The sequence below is a fragment of the Gossypium hirsutum genome, chromosome D12 (genome assembly GCF_007990345.1).
Source record: "Gossypium hirsutum isolate 1008001.06 chromosome D12, Gossypium_hirsutum_v2.1, whole genome shotgun sequence".
In the NCBI taxonomy this organism is placed as follows: domain Eukaryota; kingdom Viridiplantae; phylum Streptophyta; class Magnoliopsida; order Malvales; family Malvaceae; genus Gossypium; species Gossypium hirsutum.
This window is the reverse complement of record NC_053448.1, coordinates 16,461,285-16,479,944: the sequence shown is the minus strand read 5'-3', so window position 1 is coordinate 16,479,944 and position 18,660 is coordinate 16,461,285. Positions and strand designations below refer to the sequence as shown.

Below are 18,660 nucleotides of genomic sequence, written 5' to 3'. Positions count from 1 at the left end.
ATTACGACCAAGGGGTTTCGATATGGGGGTTGCACGAGGACCAAGATCGAGTTGCCAAGTCACGAGGAAACTCCTATGAGGCTCTAGACGAACAGATCTGAAAACAAAAACAAAGAATCGAATTAAAACAAATCAGATCTGTAATTAAATTCCCAAATTCAATTAAATGAGCAGCAAGGAACAAAGAACGAATGAATAGATGTCTTCGATGTTCAAGAAGATGAAATTGAACTCCAATAGTGAAATTCCACAAGCCGAATCTGCCTAAGAACACCAAAACAGTAAGTAAATTAAAACAATCAGATTTTTAATGGAAGATTAGGAATTTGGGGCGGCAAAAAGAAAAGAAAGAAATTGATGAAATTGAACGATTCAAGAAGAGAATTTAAAATGCGATTCGGTCCAATTGAACACCCAAGATGAATTGCCCAAATTTCAGCAACCAAAAGAACTCCAAACAGATTATGACCCAATCGGCCAAACCCTAAAATTTGGGGATTTGAGAATGACTTCTTGCTGCCAATGAATGATGATTTAATTCGATTCTTTGAGTTGATTATGGCTGGAAAAACACAAGAAGAACAGCAAACAAATGAGATAAAGAATCGACACAAGAGAAATTAAATAAAGAAAACGAAACAGCAAGAAATAAAAGATAAGTCCTAAAGATCCTTGAAATCCCAAAAGACTTCACAAATCTCTTCAAACGGCTCTAATCTCCCCTCCAAAGAATATCGATGGCAAGAATAAGGTTGAAGATGGCTCCCACAATCAAAAGATTGTTAAAACAACTTCTAAAGAAAACTCAAGAGAGAAATCTTGGAGAAAACTCAAAGAAAATTCTGCTCTCAACAAATCTGAAATTTAAGAATAATTCTAAGTGTGATGTACAATGGGTGGCCGGCCATGCCTTTAAATAGGCCTTAACTAATCCTAATCTCACAAGTAACTAATAAAAATTAAACCTAATTAATAAAATAAAAGGGAAAAGTCAATATGCACTCATATGGGCCGTTTTGGGCCGAATTTTACATGTAATGTTCCTAAAGTTTAAAAAATTAAATTAAACAAGTAAAATGTTTACAAATTGGGCCCTTTGACATTTTGGCCTGATTTTCAACTAAGTATGAAGGAATTTCTTGATTGGGCTGGAATTTGGTTATTGGGCCTCGCCTTCAAGAATTTGGGCTCGTGATCCATCTCCTTCCGAAATTGGGTCGTTGACGCTCGTAACGGAGATCCAATGCGTTTTGGCTGCAAGATTTGGTTTCTTGGACCAAGATTTCCAAGATTTGAAATCTTGATTTTCTTGATTCTTGAAATCTCTTCGAACAGCGAAATTGGGCCAAGATTCGGTTTCTTGATTTTCTTGAAAACAAGAAAGTGAATCTTCATTTTCTTATTCTCTCGTGTATGCATCTAAGGCCTTGCTAACAAACTCTTGAATGGTCCCATTTAGTTTGGACCGCATTTGTCGGGCCTTTGATCTCGTTTTTGGGCCTTATGGCAATTTGAGCCCATCACGTTCTTGGGTTGGGCCTTTGAGACTCGTATTAGGTTTTTAGGATGTTGCATTAAAAAAATTCTAATGTTACGGCTAAAAAGTATATTGTAAAAGTTACATATTATAAAAAGTGTTACAATATAATTAATTATAAAAATTTATAGCGAAAAAGTATGGCTAAAAGTTATTTGCATGTCGATGCTATATATATTATAAAAAATAAATATACTTATTGATAAAAAAATATAATTTTTTGTCATAACTTATTTATAAAAAATACAATTCTAAAATTATGGTAAAAATATATTATTTATAAGAAGTGTTATGAAAGTAATTGACCACTTTATAAAACATTTTCTTAAAAAAGTTATAGATTTTATACAAAATGGTTATAACCTAATATAAGTTTTCCTCCAAATTAGGTATATATAAGCTTTTATAATTAAAACTATAAACTAGATTGTTTGCATCGTAAATCCAAATATTATGTGGTAGATGCTAGTTATGCAAATACAAAAAGTTTTCTTGCACCATATATTTGGGGTATGGTACTATTTGAGAGAATGAAGCCAAACACAAGCACTAGAGACAAATCATGAACTCTTTAATTTGAGACATTCCCAACTTTAAAATGTGGCTAGGAGGATATTTTTTGTTCTAAAAAAAACTTCTCATGTTAACAATATCACCTCGGTATAACATAAAAAATAAAGTTAAATTGTACTAGCATATTATATACTTCATAACTTCATTCTTATGTGGAATTAGAATGATTCATACTTTACATTGGAAAATGACATCTTGATAATCTTTATGGTACATATTCAAATGACGAAGAAGTTAGTTAAAGATTAACATATGATAATAATGAGCATATGTTAAATGTTAAAGAGGTAATAACCTAAAAAATATGAAATGCTAGAGCGGTTAGATAAACTGAACAAGCTTTGTTTGTGTATAGTACGTTTAATAAAGGAGCCTCAAAATCTTGTTCATGTTCGTTTATTCACTTTAATAAATAAACAAAAAAAAAAGAATTGTTCATGAAACTCTCTATTCATTTATAGCCTTAGCCGTAATGTTTGGGACTTAAATGTGTGTTCCCCAATGATGGGGAAGCTAAGTATTTATAGCATGGTGGTCGATTTTGTTTCAGTACCGTTCGATACACTTTGTTTCAAACATAAATTGGAGCAATATAATATAGGTTTCATTTCGACTCAAGTTTTGACCTATCTCGCCGTACTGACATATTTCAGCTTGTTTGATCTATTTCGACCGAAAAATGATGTACCAATGAAACTTCAGAGAGAAAAGAATGAATAAAAGAACAGCAGAAGAAGAAGCTGGGAGAAGAGAAGAGAAAGAAGAGAAGAAGAAAGAAAAAATACATTAAAATCTAAAAAATCGAGGTTATGAAAAAAAACCTCACATTCAAAAAGTTAAAAAATGAGTAAAAGTATAATGTTAAAAAATTAACCCGAAACATTAGGTCAATTACTAGTTATGGGTTTTCACTAGGCTAAAAAATAATATTAATTTAAATAAGAATTATATTATATTTTTCAAAAATATCTATATTGATAATAGTTAAAAATGTTAATAAATAAATAATTTTTAAATAAAATTTTTATTAATGCTTTTTTATATAAAATGTTATTGTATTTATTATTAATAAAAATAGTAGTATGATATATTGACCTTTACATGTTGGTGTACAAGTCAATCGAACACCAACTTAGCTAGAGAAATTACGAAAATGTTCTTTCGTAACTAAAACAAGTTATATTATTTGATGGTACTTAAGTGGTCATTGAAAGCATAAAAAATATCTTATCCCTAATAAATAATGAAAAAGAATAGTAAAAGGGAAGTAGGGTCAAATCCTCAGGGACTGGATTTGCACAATGTCTTGCTCCGTGAAATCTCAAGCAGAATCTTACACAAGAAAACCTGTGTTCCTGAAAAAAAATAAGAAAGTAACAGAATTAAAGGTTTGGATCTGGAAACGAAAAATAATATAAAAACAGAATTAAGAATATTGAATCAAAAATTCGAGAAATTAAAAATAGAGTTGAGAGAAATGAAATTCTTATGGGAGGTTCCAGCCTCCAGTTGTCTCGTTCCGCCTTGGGTTCAATCCTCGGCTTTTAGATGATCCTTTCCAAACCGAATAAGCCTGTTATAATGGAAAAGGATGCCTACGACCACCAGTTCCAAGGATTTAGACTTACGATCTAGTGGAACCTGACTCTAGCCAACAATCACTTCTATGAGATCGTCTTATGCTAGATCAATGCTTCTCAATGGCGAATCTCACGCCATTTTGTCTCTTGGGCTCGCTAACCTCTGATGTAGTAAGCTAACGAACCGACTGTGCAACCTTTCCAAAACATACAAAGCGCCGCCTTTGCATACGTTGAAAAGCTTACTTCTTAAGGGACATGGACGGAAGCGTCAGCCCCGTAGTGCGGAGAAATGATGAATACTCGGCGAGGAGGCTAAGTACGGACTCTAAGCCTCAAGAACCCTTTTTGGGAAATATTGACAACCTTCGGCTAGATGGGTTTAGTGACTCATGGTTGTGGTGGAAAAGAAAATAAATAAAATAAAAACGAAGATTTTATTGAAAGGAAATATGAGAAGAACAAAAGCCTAGACTTTTGGGGAGAGAGTGTTTACAGATAATGTCTCCCCTATTTATAGTGCTAGGGGAGATAGTCTAATCTTACTTAAAATCCCAAAAGATAAATACATTTAATTGAAGATAAATAAAGATAAATAAAATAAAATCCTAAAATTAAATAATCATTAATAATTATCCTAATATAATTAAAATAGAGTCTGATATAATAAAATCTCTTTTTTCTTCATTTCAACCCTTGTGTCCTCCATACTTGCACTTTTGGCACTAACTTTTCTTTATGTCGCTCATTGACCCATTTTATCTCTAAATTCACCCTTTTGGCTCTTAATTTTGCTTTTGCCTCAAATTTAGTCCCTATGAGATAAAAGATCATAAATAGCTCAAATTAGCAGGATCATACTTAGAATAAATACATAATTAATACATAAAAAATACGTTATTCTAGAGTGTTATCAGGTACTTTTGTCTTTCCATTTTAACAAAAAACAATAAAATAAAAACATGCATATGATGGAATTTGAGTCCATGCTTTAGATTGATAAAACCTTAAACTTACCACTGAACCAAATCTTTATTTTAATATATTTATATACATTTTTATTTTAATATGCATAGTTTATTATCTCTATTAGTTATATTTATTAATAATGCAGTTAATTGAGTTGGTTTCATAAGTAAACTCAACACTATAATAAGGACGCGTGCGGAACAAGATCGCAAGTTTGTCCAAGTCGCGGATTTAACCTAGGGCTCTAGACGAATGAGGAAATTCGGGTTTCAATTCAACCTGAAATGTAACAATCCAAGTCAGATATAATTGAATAAAAGGGAAACAAGTAAACAAATTGAATAGTCACCTCCAAGTGTGGCGGATCTGAGCTTAAGGCGTGTAGTAGTGAATTATATGTTTGGCAAAGTGTAATCGACCCAATTTCTTCTTTAGGAAAATATGTATGGGTGTATAGTAACTGTCGTATAAGTAAGAGAAGATTCTACTTCAGGTCATTCTATTATTTAAAGCAAATGATTGTGCTAAATGAAAAGGTAATTAGCATAAGTTGTCCCCAAATGTATAGTACGCCTTGTTTGGCTGGGTACTGTGCTAGTTAGATTGTAAAGTAACCTAGTTAAGAACCAACTAGTTTGACTGATCTAATACATACACTAAGCAAAATTCTCATTTATATTTCTTTCGAAAATCTATAGGCCATTAAGAAGGAAAAACTCTGAATTGAGTGACACTTTTTTGGTTCCACTAAGTAGAATTGAGTTGTATATATATGTGTGCAAGAAGGGCTCTGAAAGGGGGGTTCTTACTTTTTCAAAATACTACCTCTGATTCCTTTTCCTCAAATCCACTTGCATCTCTTCTCCATTCTACACTGGAAGCAAAGGTTCTTGGTTTAATTAATGGCCATTCCAACTCCGAGTAAGTATTATAGCTCTGCATGTTAAGCTCTAAAAGAGGAAGTCTGTATGAGGTATATGAACATAAGTTGTAAGTACAAGACTTTGAATGAAAGTTGTCATTGATTGAGATGATAATAATTAGTATGTAAAGAAGTTTTAATGGTGACCCTATGTTCTTTAAGAAGTTATTGTTGTTGGTTTGAGAAGGATGACTGAGCTTGGAGTTTCAAACTACAGTATGTGAGTATTAGGTGAGTCTCTGTCCTAACTCTTATAGTATATTTAAATGATAATGATATCTCTAATAAGCGGTAACTGTAAGAAGCATAATAAAATAATATACTTGTTATGATGATATGTATGAAGAAGTTTTGTCAGAATAGAATGTTGATGGATAAGTTTGCTTGTATAGTTTGATATAGAAAAGATACGAATTAGTCAGAGGTGTGAACGAATCTGAGTAAGTGAATATTGTGTAAATGTCCCTTTGTTATGCTTCTAGTAGGGCAACTCGGAACTTCTATAGTAAATGGAATATACAGAATTGTGATCAATCAAATATTGCAAAGCCCCGGTATCTATTATCAATCAGAATTGGATCATAACAGAATTTCGGTCTATACTGGTACCATAATATCAGGTTGGGGAGGGAGGCTAGAATTAGAGATTGATAGAAAAGCAAGGATATGGGCTCGTGTAAGTAGGAAACAGAAAATATCTATTCTAGTTCTATCATCAGCTATGGGTTCGAATCTAAGAGAAATTCTAGAGAATGTTTGCTACACTGAGATTTTCTTGTTTTTCCTAACTGAAAAGGAAAAAAAATTGGGTCAAAAGAAAAAGCCATTTTGGAGTTTTAAACCAAATTGGCAAATCATAGTATGAAAACAAGTGTAAGATCTTGAGGTTGAAACCCATGGCATCATATGATATGAAAACACTCATGGTGTAGCCTTTAATAAAAATGAAAACTGGAATGACAGACCACAATACATGAAAGTGTGTAAGTTTATGTGTGATGCCTACTCGTATTCGTGAATTCGATTAAAAGACGCTGAATTTCTTGATTGTCTAACTTTCGTATTGTCTCAATTCAGAATTCAAAGTGGAATTGTGAATAATAGAAACTAAGCTGATTAAAATAACAAAAAGGGTTTTGATTGATTGACTTGCACGAATCAGACACTTAGAAAAGAACCAATGATATAAATGATCGTGACCCAATCTCAATATAGTGAAATAACAAACAAGCCTTTGAAGAAATAAATTGTGACCCGCTATTTAGCAAAATAGGAACCATCAGTATGTTAGAACGCCACACTTCGGGACAAAGAAAGAAAAGAAGTGATAAGTTCAAAAGAAATAGGTTTGATGCCACAAGGAGTACCTTGATAAGTCCAAGTAAGTTTGATCAAGAACAATGGGATAGAATTCTCGCATAAACTCAAAATTATTCATTAGATTACAAAGGTTTTTTTCACAAATTATTTAAAGGTAGTATTGTGACTATTTGAATGCCTATGTGAGACCGTTCATCTTTAGAATTAACTAAGGTTATTACAAGCTTTAATTTCATTTTTAACTCATGTAGGAAATCCAATAGTCATGTCTCTTCACTTGATTTTGGTGTAGATGAAAATGCATGGTTTTATTCCTTAATGAAGACTTTGATGTGCCTTCAGCTTCCTTGAAATCAAATCATAAAGCTTGTGTAACATCATATTAAGATGGCGTCATAATGAATGTTAAAGACTCTAAAACTGATAAGACTTGAAGAGTATCCTTTTGCTCCATGAACAACCTCCTTAATGTTCTTTCTAAAAGCTTCGAAACTATCCAATTTGAAAAGTCTTTAGTCATATGAAAAGTCACCTGCAAAATAGATAATTAAGTATTAAAAAATAACTAAAACACTCATAAAAACAACATATTTAATAACAATCATGCACATAAATTAATTGAACATGCAACTTAAACCATTCTTAAATTTTATTAACAAAATGAGATGTTTTAATGCATGACTTATTTAATAGGAAGAACATATAATGCAGGTATTAAAGGATGCTAGTGTATTAATGCAAAACATTAAACAAAGATGCATTTAATAAACAAGACATTTAATGCAAGCTTCTAAAGATGCAATTGTATTAATGCAAAACATTAATCAAAGATGCATTTATCCAACAAAACACTTAATAATGCAAAACATTAAATAAAGATATATTTAACAAACACAAACATAATTAAAACTAAAATATTAGTTTAAATTAAACAAATTGCCACATACAAAACGTTGCATGACTTTGAACGTTATCTTGAGTTCAATAGGAATTGGACTTCTCATGTTCGGCCCAAATTTGCTGAATCAGGCCCAGCATCGCCTCTTTAAGCTTCTTAGATCTAGCACACGTTATAGGCTTGATGGAAAATTCAATTGGATCCTCTTTTGAAACAAGCAGCTTGGAGTTTGGTCCATTTGATGAGCTCGAGTGCACTTCAATCGTTCTGGTGCATATATCAATGTGGTTGAGACCCATGGCAAGATATCACTGGTGTAGCCTCCAGTAAGATAAAGACTGGGTTGGTAGATTACAGTACATGAAATTCATATATCTATGAGGGAGAGACCCATGGCACATTCTATGAAAGTCTATCGGGACAATAAACACGTGATTATGTATGCCGCCTTTGTGACGTATTCTGTATGTTGCCTTTATGGCGTACTCTATATGTTCCCCTTATGGCGTATTCTGTTTGGCTCTTGTAGCGCACTCTATTAAGTTTGTATGGTAGAATGTGATTATCTACTATGGCAATTTGTAGTTTTGAATATGGGTGCATTCTTAGCTATGAGAGATATAAGAATTTTGTCAATTTGAGTTTGTTTGTGTTATGCAGTGTGGAAATCTGAGTATTTGGTATCCGCCATATTTGAATAGAATTATGTCTTACTCTAGAATCTTATTGAATTTGAGTTGTTTGTTATTTTGGATAGATGTGGGTAATTATTCTGAATAATCTAGATAATCCATTACCAATACAAACTTGTATTGAGTTTGAACTAGAAAATGATTTGATTTGGTAAACTGATGGTATGTAACTCATTGTGGGAATCTTTCAAATGTGTAGGTTTGTATGAAGTGGGCTCTAAAGATATATTCTTCTGTAGAGTAATTTTGTGGTTTTAAGAGAAATAAGGGATAAATATAATATCTGGAAGGATAGTAAGTCAGACTAGGGTAATTGGCGTGTAAGTGTAAGCCTGAAATTATGAAAGTATTTGCTGAAAGCAGAAGTATGATGTTAAGTGTAAGCCAGGAGGGAATAAGTCAAGAGTGCACCAAGGTTGCATATTGTAAAACTACGCCTAAGATTTTGTTTTAACTTCTGTGATGTTAGTGTGTTGAAATATAATTGATGTAATAATTTTATATTTAAATACTTTCTTTTGTTTCTTTGATATTGTGTCCTTAAATAAAATGATAAGAAAAATGTTTTAACTAGACTGTTTTGAAATTTTAGCTAAGAGTTTTGTGGAGTAACACCTGAGATTTGAGCCTGGTAAATCGGGTCGGGTTAAGGGTGTTACAGAACAAGTAAACCGAATTGAGAAATTAGGGTCCCTAAGAATTCAAGTCGGTTTGATAGAGAAGACCTGTTCTTGATGAATTTGGAACAATTCTAGGTTGCCAATTAAGAGGGAAAACAATTAGCTAGAACATATTTGAAAGAATAATGATTAAAATCGAATGAAATTAAAAGAAAAGATTAAAAACAGATTTGGCCAACCAAGAACAATGAAAAAGGTGTTTGGAGCGACTTGAGTCGTTTTTGTTGAAGTAGAAAACTACCGAATGGAGATCTAAACAAAAGAAACAAAAAAAAATAGTTGTTGAACAAAATTGAATGAATAAGAAACCTAAATCGAAAAAAAGGGAGGGGCGACCGGAAAAGAGTCAAAGAACCCGTGCTGACGAATAACTAACCCCCATAATTCGTTGAGTAAATAGGGAAGGTATAGGTTTGCTATGAATGACCCAGTCTCGAATACTGGTAAAAATATCCGCAAAAGAACGTTCTCCCGTGCTCCAGACATGCTGAGCTCCACATATTCATGTACAGTAAAAGGGGGGATTGATTCTGTGAAAGATAGGATCAGTAAATGGAAATTCACTGAGATTTAATCTTTGTGAGATCTTCAATAGTGGTACCGAGGGTGTCTTTAGAGTGTACCGAATCAGTATAGCTATCCTTCTTTTGACCCAGTAACGCAATTTCAATCAGTATAGAAAAGAAGTGATACAATATTTCTTTCTTTCTTTTTTTGCTTGTTATGTTAATGCAGAACCATGTGCCATTCAATAGGAAAATGCCTCTCCTGTAGTATAGGGTTTCTTTCCATTACTGGCTTCAGACTAGAAACTGAAGATTTGGTAAAGTGTGAGTCCGACGAGTTGGGTTCTAATAATTCATGAAAGAGATCAAATTCTTAAGTGAGAATAAATTATTCTTAAACTTCAAAGAAGCCCCTAATCAGATCTAAAAACAAGAAAACAAAATAATTTATTAGAATGAAGAATTAAGTGAAATAAAAACTATTTTATAACAAAAACATTCAAAATAGCAAAAGAAAAGAAAAACTCTTATTTTTAAATGATCATTGACTTAAATAAAAAATTTTAAATAATTTATTAATATTTATAATTTTTTAAATTTTAATAATTAAAATATAAATTTACTAACAATTTAGTAATGTTGAATATTTACCTTAAATTTATAAAACTATATTAAAAATAAAACATTTCAAATGGTAGTCATCCATCATCGTTGGGATGTCTTCTGTACATAATAATTACTCTCTATAAATACAATTTTTGTTTAATAAAACGCAAAAAAGTGTTGGTCATTTTCTTGATGGTTTAATCCTAATCTTGGGTTTTGATTGAAGAATAAAACCAATAATTATATTAGATCTATGAACAACCTTTTAACTGTGGCTGCGATTTCTTCTTCCTTGTGTGAGCTCACTTCTACAACATTGGAGTGCTATGATACATGTAGGGGTGTATAAATTTTGAATAAAATTGATTTAATCGATCGAACCAAATTAATTTGGTTAATCGATCAATTAACTGATTTAATTAGGTCGGAGGTTGATTAATAATTTTTTTAAAATTTAGTTAACGATTAATTCGATTCGAAATTGGTTAATTAACCAAATTAACCGATCTTAATAATTAATATTATATATTAACCCATTAGGCCACTACCCACTTAGACCCAAGCCCCAAACTCTACTTCTAAATAAATTCAATACACTAAAAGTAAACCCAAACACTAACTCAGGCCCTAAACATAAAATTTTAATTACTCATAAACCTAAAAACATTGCACATGGTAATACACCAGCCACCAGGTCTCAAAATCTCACAGACTAAAAAATCTCTAATTTAAAATCTCCCAAGTCCCAAAATCCCTACTGCTAGTCACTACCATCCGACGTCCACCAGTCACACCGTTCGGCGTACACCAGGTCATTGACGTTCGTCTGCCATCGATGTCGACTTCACCCAAAATCCCTAACCCAACGTAGTAACTGGTGGCGCATCTCCGATTTCAACTTCAATCACCACTGTCCAACACTCACCTTGGATTTTTCAGGTGTTTTTTGTCAAAGGTTTTTTTTAACTGAAATGGATTTTTTTGCTACTTTTTTTATGAAAAATAATTCATTCTTGGATATTTTGCAATTTTGCTGCCGCTTCTTTGTTCTCAACATGTGTTAGTGAATGTAATTTAGTAGAAAGGTTACTGATCATATCTGTTTCTTCCTTGTTCTGCAATTCTTGGATTTTTCATATCTGTAGGTTACTGACCATGCACCTCAAATACAAATCGAAACTTTACATTCATCTTTGGATGTTCCCAATTTTAATGATAATAGCAATCCAATGTTGATTTCATACTATATAATGTGTTTGTAAAAACTGAACGTCGATAATGACAATATAGAACGATCACAAAGTAAAAAGACATAAAAATAAGAACACACAGATTTTACGTGGAAACTCTTTCGGGAAAAACCACGGGCAAAGGAGAAGAAAATTCACTAATGTTGAAATTCGAATGATACAAGAGAAGTTTTGACTATATTTGTAAGTTGAAAAACCTTATTCTAATCAATGTCAAATAGAAGTAGTGTAGTAAGGTTGAAATACCTTATTGTAATCAATATCAAATAGAAGAAACGTACTTTTATACGGATTCCACTCGTGCTTAATAAGGATATATGGCACCTCCGGTTGCAACCCCAACCCAATTTATGCTTAATATCTGTGGTAGCTACAACCTTCAGGATCCCTATTTTACCAATGTATTTTATTTATTTAACAGGCATTTGGGTCACATAACTCTAACAATATTAAAATAAATGCATAATATTATCCAAAATACATTTAAAACATTGAAAAAAATTATAAACATTGAATAAGATGTTGTGGAAAAATTTCTGAATTAACCGAAATATTTCGGTTCAGTTAACGGTTAACAGATTAAAAAGTTTGATTAATTTGATTAATAGTAATTTGATTTGGTTAACTGTTTGAACATTCCTACCTACGAATTCTTAAACATCCATATGAACTCTTCTGAATATAGAAAGGTTGGCAAGTGGGGACTTGTTTTAAACCTGCATTTCTTGAATCCCGAGCGAAGGAGGCAATGGTAACGAAGGACAAAACTGACTAGGAAGAATAAAGTAGTTGTGGCCTATAAAACGAATTAGACTGGCAAACCATATGTTTAGCGAACTCCGTCATAAGGTCAGGCCGATAGAGATGTGGTTGCCTAACAACTGAAAACACCATGAATTCAAAAGCTAAATACCCATTTCATAAAACCTTTTCCATAGATTCACGTACAAAAAAACACACTGATACGAGTCACAAAGGCCTTAGATGCATATACGAAGGAAAAAGAAAATCAAGATTCACTTTCTTGTTTTCAAGAAAATCAAAAAATCGAATCTCGGTCCAATTTTGCTATTTTGAGCAATTTCAAGAATCAAGAAAATCAAGATTTCAAATCTTGGAAATCTTGATCCAAGAAACCGAATCTTGCAACTAAGGTGCATTGGATATCAGTTACGAGCATTAACAAACCAATTTCAGGAAAGAACGGATTACAAGCCCAAGTTCTTGAAGACAAGGCCCAATAAGATGTTCCAAGCCCAATCCAGAAGTTTAAATTAGACTTAGTTGAAATTCAGGCCAAATTGTCAACGTGGCCCAATTTAATTCTTTAAATACTTAATTTTAATTTTTAGACTTTATGAATAAATTTCTATGTAAAAATTCAGTCCAAGAGGCCCATTTAAAGGCCTTGGACGAAATTCCCCTTTAAAAGTCAAAAGTAGGGTTTTTTTTAAGTTTTCCTAGTAGGGCTAGGAAAGTAGTTAGGAGGCCTATATATATAGCTTGGCTAGCCACCCTTAAACACATTGAATTACATTAAAATTTCAGATTTTTGCTGAGTAAAAATTCTCTTAGAGTTTTCTCCAAGAATTCTCTCTTGAGTTTCTTTAGAAGTAGTTTTAACAATCTTTTTGATTGTGGGAGCCATCTTCAGCCTTCTTCTTGCCATTGTTCTTCATTGGAGGGGAGATTAGAGCCGTTTGAAGGGAGTTGTGAAATCTTTATCAATTTCAAGGCTTCTTAGGACTTTATCTTTATTTTCTTGTTGTTCAATCTCTTTTAGATTTCTGCTTGTGTCGATTTTTATTAGCTAATTTGTTTGCTGTTCTTGTTGCGTTTCAGCCTTTCTAAAACTCCAAGACCTGATTCGGCACTTCCTTGGACATAAAGAAACGTTTTTGATTTCACAAAAAACCCCTCTTTTCTTGCCATCCAATCCCTAGAATTAGTTTCAATTGATTTCGTAATCTGTTTTAATTTATTTGCTGTTTTGTGTTCTTTGATAGATTCGGCTGATTGAAAGTTAATCTTGGGGCTTAATTCTGCGTTCTTGGTTTCCAAGATTGGCTATCTATAGGTGTTTTGATTCTTGGCTGTTCTTTATTGATTTGGGGATTTTTAGTTTCCAGATTTAATTGATTCTAATTAAGTTTTGCTGTTTCGTTTCAGATCCAAACGTTTAGAGTTTTCGTAGGAGTTTCCCGTGACTTGACAACTCGATCTTGGTCCGCGCGCAACCCTCTATCACACACCCCCAAACACCAAATGGGTTATTTGCAAATTGTAAAGAGTCACATTGCTGAATTGAAAGGCAAATAACACCAAGATAGAGACTGAGAGAAGCATGGGTAAACCTTTTCTTTGTGGGGGGTGTAGGACATACTATACTTTTGCGTTTACTTTTTAAATTATTACTTTTTTGTGTAAAAATATATGTTTGAAAAATAAGTTTGGATAATAAAATAATGTCTATTTTTCAAATGAATCTTGGGGCCTGGCCTGAATTTGCAAAAAAAAAAAATTATTTTGCCATTATTTTTCTTATTTTGGATCTTATATAACTTTTGTTTTATTATTAATTTTTCTACTATCGTAGAGGTATTTGCTTGCTAAATTGCACTAAATTTAGTGTTATTTAAGTATATATTTTTTTAATCTTTTTTCATTTATTGAGGAAATATAAAAAAATTTAATACGATTGAACCGGACCGAGTTCAAGTTTAAACATTTTTATCTGGACCAAGCTAGATAAAATTTTAACATTTTCATCCATAGTAGTGATATTCATCACTATAGTGACTAATTCTTTCACTATAATACTTTTCAACCAAGTAAATAGTTTACCATCAAATATGCTTTACTTCCCCTAAAGGATGGGATTGCTTTTGGTTTTCATTTGCAGAATTCGATTTAATTCATTTCAGATGTCGACCGCAGATTCCATGGATGGGAAGAGCCAGCAAGCAAAGTTGCCCGCCTTCATTTTTCTTTTCCCTTGTTTTTTTTTTGGTCATAATAATAGTTAGATTATTAAAAAAATATTTTCTTTTACTAATGGATGGCGATAGCCCAATGCAGCAAAAATGAATGCAGGTGGCTCCCTTATGCAAGGCTTTTAAAGAATTAAAAGCCACAAATTTAGTTGCTCATTAGAAAGAGAAACTTCACTTCCACCAAACAAAATGATGACTGCAACCAATTTGGTTGCTTATGTACAAAATCTTCAGAGGGAGAGAAGGATTGACATTATTTTGTAACTGAAATAACAAATGAAAGAATCACTTTTTAAAAAAAAAGGAAAAAAACCCTATATTTCTCTTGCTTCATTCCCTTGGAAAGTGTATGGGCTCATGTCATTCCATGACACGAAGCATTTTACCTTCTTATGCTGTGGAATGTGGAACTTTGGCTCCCTCGGTATAGTTGGATTCTTTGATGACCTTAAACAACAAAAAATGAGCATGGGGATGAGGTTTGATACTCAAAATATATGGAAAAAAATAATTCAAAATAGTGGTGTCGAGTCATGGGAGATGAGGTTTGATCCTCAATATATATGGAAAAAAGAATCCCGTATAGCGGTGTCAAACCCACATTTAACTCTCATCCTTGAGTCTAGAGGTGAAGATAGGACAAATCATATAATGATAAATTTATATTTTAATCTTAAAAATTTATTATTTATTTCTATCTTTTAAGTATTATTCTTCACCCCTACTTGAGTCGGAGTATAGCTAGTAGTTTAACAATGTTTTTTAAAAGTATTTTTGAGAGAATAAAAAATTTTTTTGAATAAAAGTTAAAATTTTAATTTTTGACAAAAAAATAAAAAAATTTTAAAGTAATTTTTGTCTTAAAATACTTTTTGAAAAGGAATAATATTTTTATCTCAAAAGTGTGACAAACAATGTTAAACTCAGGCAAAGTATCTTTTACCTTTTAGGAATAAAAGGCCTATCAAAGTAAGGCATAGGTTGTGCTTTTGGAATGAGCTCCTTCCTAAGCATCTTTATTTCCTCTTCTTCTGCCATCTGCAACCAAAAAAAGAAAAAAAACCTCAATTCCCTGTAAACAAACACCTAAATCATGCATATTTTTGTTAAAGATCATTTACCTTCTGCTGTCTCTCCCTTTCCATTTTATATTGCCCTACTAGACTCATCTTCTCAGCTACCTTTACATAATTTTAGTGCCTCAAACACATTATATAACACTTCAAAGCATCAATGACAAGCTTTATATACTACCAGTCAGACAGTAGTAATTAGAAAGAACCTGATGATCAAACTCCGCGCGCTCCACCGCTCGTACATCACTATGCAATCTTAAATCTACTGGTCTTGTGTTCACTTTAACAGGAGGTTTGATCAAGATCTGCATTAGACACTTACATTGATGAGAAAGACTCACTAATTTGTTATTTGAAGTGTATAGAAGTGGTTCAGACCTCCGGTTCATTGGTTGTCCATGGGAGGCCTTGAGCAATCGGAATCCGCTGCTTCTCTTGTTCTACCATCATTTCTTGTATCTTCTTCATGAACTCTTCTTCCTTGGCTTTCCCCCTTTGCTGTAAATGTAGATTTAAGAATCACTTCAATAGACTGTTTAATAGAAACTCAAGTCCAAAAGATGTAATTGTACCTCAGTTCTTAGCTTGAATGGTTTTAAGGAAGTTGGTTTAAGCTGCTTTTTCCATCTCCTCCCACCAATTGTCCCAACACTCAGAGCTCTAAAATGCAATACAAAAATCATAAGCCAAAATGCAGAAAATAAACATTTATATTTGCATAGTTTTATAATCTGTGGTATGTGACATGTCCCAAGTATAGACAATTATATATATATTTATGAACAATTATAACTATATAAAAGACGACTAAAGACTAAGTTCTATGTTTTTCACTTTGATACTTCAGCATTAACCTTGATGTAGATCAATGTTTGCTGATATTTACTAATTAACTGCTATAACATTACCTAGTCCAAAAAATGCTTTTTTACCCTGAATGGCTGAATCCTACTTTTAAAGTTCAGTGTGACAGAAAGGGTGAAAATATATTAGCATTTAAGTGAACGGTTACTTACATTTCTTCGGCTTCTTCGACCTCCATTAGAGGTCCTACTTGAAATACTGCAAAATTAAGGAAAACCAGGAATCAGAGAAGAAACAAATGTTTGCAGGTGGTAAACTAATCAATTATCATTCAGTTGCTTAACTGACCTTCCTTGGCTGCTATCCCATGAAGAAGAAACTGAGAAACATGGATCCAAACCAAGATTCTCGGCAGTCAAAATAAAATCTGATGGACAAAATGAAGGAGAAGAAGAAGATGATGATGATGAAGAATCCTTGGTCTCATCTTCATTCTCAGCGTCAACCTCAGTCAAGTTTATTGTTTGCAATCCAGGTAACGCCCATTTCAGTGGTTTCTTCCTGTTGTTATCATCATCATTCTTGTCTTCTTTTGGTTCCTTTTCATCATCTTCCTCCTTATCTGATTCCTTTGAATCCGGTATCGAAAGAAGCCTCTCAAAAGCCTTAACCAAATGCAAAACCTTTCCACATTCAGGAACACTATTCCTTGCTTCTTCCATCAACTTATCTCTCCTTCTCTTAATAGTAGAACTACCTGGTTGACTCAAGTTTTCAATCTCTTGATTATCTGATCCATACCCTTCTCTAAGATTCTCAATCAAATCTCTCGTCTCTTTACCCTCTTCTTCTGCTTCAGTTTCAGCTTTGTTCCTGAAAAACTCTTCTTGAGATGCTCTCAGATTCTCATAAGCAACACATAAACACTTCTTCGAATTCCCACCAAGCTTCTCTTTACATTTGCAATTAATCCCAACCGTCGTTGGATTCGAATTAGACCTTACTTTCTTCGAGTTCTTCTTAGCCACTACAAACTTTCTTTCCCTAAGCTTGTTACTTGGTGAATAGATAACTGGATTCTTGGAAGAATATTTCTGGGATTTTGAAGATTTTGTTATTGGGGAAGTTGAACCAGAAATATTTGGATTCGAATTCTCAGAAAATTTTGAACCCTTTGGGGTTTTTGATCGAGAATTCCTTTCTGTGTCTTTCATAGGAGTTCCCAGTTTGGAATTCTTTGCAACCTCCATTGAGCAAAAAAACTGAGGAAATCTTTCAAGGAATAGACTAAAACTGGAAAATAAAAACTGGATATTGGTTTATAGTTGATGGAAAAATGGAGCTTCGATTTTGGTGAAAGAGAGGAAAATAAAAATCAATAAAAAGAAGAAGAAAAATGAACGTTAGAAGCCTTGTGACGCTCTACGTAACGGCTAATTTTGGGGGTTGAATGGAGGCCGCCGGATTAACTGTTTGAAAATCAGGAATTTATTTAGAAACCGTTTGATTATGATATTTTTAGAGAAATATTTGGGATTTGCTTTGATTAATAACCGTTATGAATGGAGAAGACAGGTCATATAGACCCTTGATTGTTTGGGAAAATTGCAATGGAGTCCTTTTGGGTTTTGAATTGGGTTGATTTCCTGGAACATTCCATGAATTTGTTTCACTGCTGTTTCTACAAAAATATTTTTACAGTTTTATATTTTTAATAAAACTAGTAAAAAATTTGTATATAGTGTTTGAATCCATACAACTAGCATCTTTAGTTTTTTTTACCACTTCAAGCAAAGCTTAATTTTAATATTTTTATACATTTCAATGTTTTTATCCAAAAATTTTCACCCACATTATTTGTATACCTATACTAATATTTAAATCTTAATTGAATTGGTATCATGAGTCAAACGGTCACCAAATCAATTAAAAAAATATAAAAATAACCTTTCATGCATAAATAAATTTTATTATATGAGGGAACTTTTGTCTATTTCTATTTTTAATAAAATCAGTAAAATATTTGCATATGATGATATTTGAACCCATGTTACTAGTATCTATAAAAAAAAAATTTTACCGCTTCAATTAAAGTTTAATTTCAATATTATTACTCAAAAATTTTCACTCAAATTGTTTGTATCTACCTATACTAGTAGTTTTAAACCTTGATTTAGTGGGTGTCATATATACAAATATAAAAAACTCTCATATATACAAATATATTATATTATTATGAGAGTATTTTCTTATT

The 18,660-nt window shown here is 32.4% G+C and overlaps 1 protein-coding gene across 1 annotated transcript; it reads right to left on the bottom strand.

The window, feature by feature from the left end:
• Window positions 1–14,638: 14,638 nt before the first annotated feature.
• Window positions 14,639–17,792, bottom strand: LOC107942397 (protein AF-9). The gene is made up of 8 exons (XM_016876064.2): window positions 16,755–17,792; window positions 16,615–16,664; window positions 16,175–16,260; window positions 15,981–16,100; window positions 15,809–15,907; window positions 15,648–15,707; window positions 15,470–15,564; window positions 14,639–14,973 (listed from the first exon to the last, which is right to left on the bottom strand). Exons 1-8 carry the CDS (start codon window positions 17,654–17,656, stop codon window positions 14,841–14,843), a joined length of 1,545 nt encoding a protein of 514 aa, XP_016731553.2. The 5' UTR covers window positions 17,657–17,792; the 3' UTR covers window positions 14,639–14,840.
• Between the last annotated feature and the right edge of the window lie 868 nt (window positions 17,793–18,660).